The sequence below is a fragment of the Temnothorax curvispinosus genome, unplaced genomic scaffold (genome assembly GCF_003070985.1).
Source record: "Temnothorax curvispinosus isolate PA1 unplaced genomic scaffold, ASM307098v1 QBEX01001956.1, whole genome shotgun sequence".
Lineage (NCBI taxonomy): Eukaryota > Metazoa > Arthropoda > Insecta > Hymenoptera > Formicidae > Temnothorax > Temnothorax curvispinosus.
This window is the reverse complement of record NW_020211736.1, coordinates 1-3,354: the sequence shown is the minus strand read 5'-3', so window position 1 is coordinate 3,354 and position 3,354 is coordinate 1. Positions and strand designations below refer to the sequence as shown.

Below are 3,354 nucleotides of genomic sequence, written 5' to 3'. Positions count from 1 at the left end.
ATATATGATGTCGCCTACATCTCGACATGAGTGAAAACGCACCTTTAGTTGTTCGCTAGCAGTGAAGTAGCACAGTCGCAAAGCGGGCGTGGGGTCGATATCGACCCCAGTCGTGACTTGCCGTTTGAGTTTCGTCACGGTAAGCTAATTTTATTTTTTTGCTAGAATCAATATATATCATGTATTATTACGTAATCTGAGCATAAATAGTCATAAATATTATTTAAGACGAAATATCACACAATTTAGTCGGTAAAAATCCCGTTGCCTATAGAAGATTGACATTTCGCAGAAAATGGCTGGGCGATATAATGTTTCATTTTTTTCATATTTTTTACTATTTTGTATCAAATAAAAATGAAATAATACTTAAAATACAATTTTTTATGGTTTTTTCATCGACTTTTTCCGTATTTCAACTTTGCGAATTTCTTCATCTTTATAGTCCCAAATAAATATACTTTTTGAACAGAACATAGCGATGACAATTTTTTTCTAATAGTCTAATGTGTCCTCTTTAAAACCCCGTTTGAATTTTTAAAATCGGTTGATTACAAAAAAAGATACAAATTTTTGTTTAAAAAAAGAGGTTTTTGCTGATTTTCTGCGTTTTTCAGTCTTTAAATGGATTTTTCACTAACTAAACTTGAGTAAAATTAAATTTACCGTATACCATTCTCTTCGTTATTAAAAAACGAAGAAATTCATGTAGGTTTAAAGGCCCTTTATTTCTGTAGGACCGGTTTTACGATCAAATAAAGCGTGGGGTCGATATTGCCCCCAGTCATGGATTAGAAGGTCAAAAAAATGAGTCATGGATTCTAGGGATAAATGCAAATAAATATCTATAACTTATAAGTCATATAAATGCGTATAATAAACTGTTGTGAGCATATATCCAGTACATCAAAAATGCTCACTGAGCGGCTACCTGTGAGCGCTCAATGAACGATCGTGCTTCTGGATGCAGCCATTGACTGCGTTTTGCCGAACCTCCGCTAGCTAATGGCGTTTTCGATTTACTACTCGACCCGACTCGGGTCGCATCAATGGACGTGGAATACATACATAGATATGTATGTATTCCACGTCAATGATGCTAGAGTCCTGTATACATGATGCGATCCGAGTCGGTTTGAGTCGCAAATCGAAAACGCTATTAGCTAGCGGAGGTATTCGTATGTATTTGACCGGAAATGAATGTCCGGGAAAGAATCTACCATATGAAATCGTTTGTATTTCGTATGAAGACTTTTGAAGTGCAATTGAAAAGGTTTGTGAGTCATTCGTTTAATTGTAATTAATTAATTATTTTTACACCATGCATTTAGCCGAAATACATAAATTAATAAAAGTTTTTATACGGAATCGTTTGTATTTTGTATGAAGAGTTATGAAGTGTGATTAAAAAGGTTTGTGAGTCACCCAGATAATTTTAATTAAATATTTATAAACTCGGTAATTAGCCGAAATATAGATTTTTTAGTTATTCATGTTAAAAGAAGAAGGCGCTAGTGTTTCCGAAGGTCCATCTGCAATCAGAATTAATATGAACGTTTTAAAAATTATTTTATACTGAAATAAATAAATATACAGGCTAATAAGCCTGTAGCTATAAGCGATAGTTACTAATTAAGTTTGTCACTCATATTTCCATCTTGCAGAGGACCTCCGTAACGAGATCAAAGATGTACACCAGCTGTGCAGGGTGAAGAGGTTATCTCAAACGCCCTTAATTGGGCCACAGCCCAATTAAGAGCGACTCAAATGTCATTACCGCTAAGTACTTCTTGCCATTTGAGTCAGCATGTTAGAGCTAGTCACTACGGATTGTGGTGACACAGCACTGGACTGCCTGCAGAAGTTAATCGCATATAGTCATTTCACTAGCAATGTGCCTGATCCAACGGAGCCTTTGGGGTTGCTTCACCGGTCCACAGACCGATGAGAGTGTGCAGCTGCAGATTATTAAAGCTCTGCTGACTGTAATGACAAGCCAGCATGTGGAGGTATACGAGGGTACGGTACTGTTAACAATTCGTACTGTTTACAACATTTACTTGTTGTCGCGCAACCTGGTGAATCAAACAACAGCCTGTGCGACTCTCACGCAGATGATCAACGTGATCTTCGCGCGAATGGAGACTCAGGCGGAGGAAGAGAACGTGAGGCTTGATGGGGAACATCAGCAGGAGGGTTCTGTCATAGCAAACGGCAAAACTGAAGCTGAGCTAAGTCTTAGTTAGCTAAGTCTAACTAGCTCATCTAACATCTTCATGAAACTTTACGTTGCGTGCGTCTATTTAATGACGATGGATGTAGAAAGCTCTTCAAATCACTTCGAGAGGATTATCAAAAGCGATCTCCTTATATCGCATATTTAATCAGATGTCGTCAGGGATTGCTGTCGACATTAGCTCACTTAGATAGGTACTGTTTATATATAAATATCATCTTTGTATGTAATATATAAGTAAATGTAAGATGTTTAAATGTAAGATGTTAACCGTTTAATAATAATATTTTTCAGATTATGCGTGCGAGTTAAGTGCGATCGGGATGCTATCAATAATCATCTTGTATCCGTTTGTGTGAGGGTATTTTTGGAAAAAAAGATGGCTTTCCTCCTGCGTTTCTGCGAAGAGTTTAAAAAGCTTACGCTAGCTGACGAGAAACAGGATCTCGTGGATAATTGTCTAGGGAAGGTCCATGTGGAAATGGACAACGATCCGATTTGACAATGTACATGAATATAATTATTTATCTCGCAATTGATTTTAGCGGAGTGCTCAGAGACGTCTGAACTTACTTCTTACTTTCAGCGGCAAGCGCCAACCAGTTAGATTTGGCGAGAGTCGTGGTGGAAAGAACCGTCATGGCACGGATATATACCACAATGCGCTCTATCTAAATAAAGATGGAGATGTATATAGGGACCAGCTTTTTCACGGTCATATCAATAAGTTGGCAAAGGTTGTAACTCCAAATCACAGGGACCTACGCGCGCATTTCAAAAGTTTATCATTACGAATGCCCCTGGTCATGGGCGCAGGCTGAATTGGCTGTGATATCGGCGTATAAGACTCCTAGAGATAAGTTGCAGTGTGTATTTCGTTGCGCGACTACCATCATCTCTTCTCCATGGCGTCGGGAAGAGGCATACCTGCTGCCGACGATCTGACTCCCGTGCTGGTCTACAGGTATGTCATAATCAAGGTATGCGATTGAAAAGAGAATTGTGATTTTAGCAAGAAGAGTGATTGTTAACGTGTGCTTAATTTCAGACTAATCCGCCGTCGTTGTATCGACTGTTCAATATGTAGACAGCTTTTACGGGAATCGATTGGAGGGAGA

General features: G+C 38.5%; 1 protein-coding gene across 6 annotated transcripts; it reads left to right on the top strand.

Moving 5' to 3' along the window:
- The first annotated feature begins 1,154 nt into the window (after positions 1–1,154).
- LOC112468756 (brefeldin A-inhibited guanine nucleotide-exchange protein 1-like) lies at positions 1,155–3,354 on the top strand. 6 transcript variants are annotated; one of them, XR_003042431.1, is made up of 6 exons: positions 1,157–1,273; positions 1,665–2,019; positions 2,115–2,430; positions 2,531–2,742; positions 2,823–3,200; positions 3,285–3,354. XR_003042431.1 is itself a non-coding variant. In XM_025038098.1 (4 exons), the coding sequence occupies exons 2-3, from the start codon at positions 1,893–1,895 to the stop codon at positions 2,244–2,246; spliced, it is 249 nt and encodes an 82-aa protein (XP_024893866.1). In that variant the 5' UTR covers positions 1,155–1,273; positions 1,665–1,892; the 3' UTR covers positions 2,247–2,430; positions 2,531–2,606. The 6 variants fall into 6 exon arrangements, 5 of the variants coding, with proteins under 5 accessions (XP_024893866.1, XP_024893862.1, XP_024893864.1 ...); XM_025038098.1 differs by lacking the exons at positions 2,823–3,200; positions 3,285–3,354 and having other exon boundaries at positions 1,155–1,273; positions 1,665–2,009; positions 2,531–2,606; XM_025038094.1 differs by lacking the exons at positions 2,823–3,200; positions 3,285–3,354 and having other exon boundaries at positions 1,156–1,273; positions 1,665–2,024; positions 2,531–2,606.

Coding starts and splice junctions, on each gene's coding strand:
- LOC112468756 (XM_025038094.1), top strand. CDS start 1,893: ATGTGCCTGATCCAACGGAGCCTTTGGGGTTGCTTCACCGGTCCACAG. Junction 2,025..2,114: donor TGGAGGTATACGAGGGTACG/GTACTGTTAACA, acceptor ACTCTCACGCAG/ATGATCAACGTGATCTTCGC.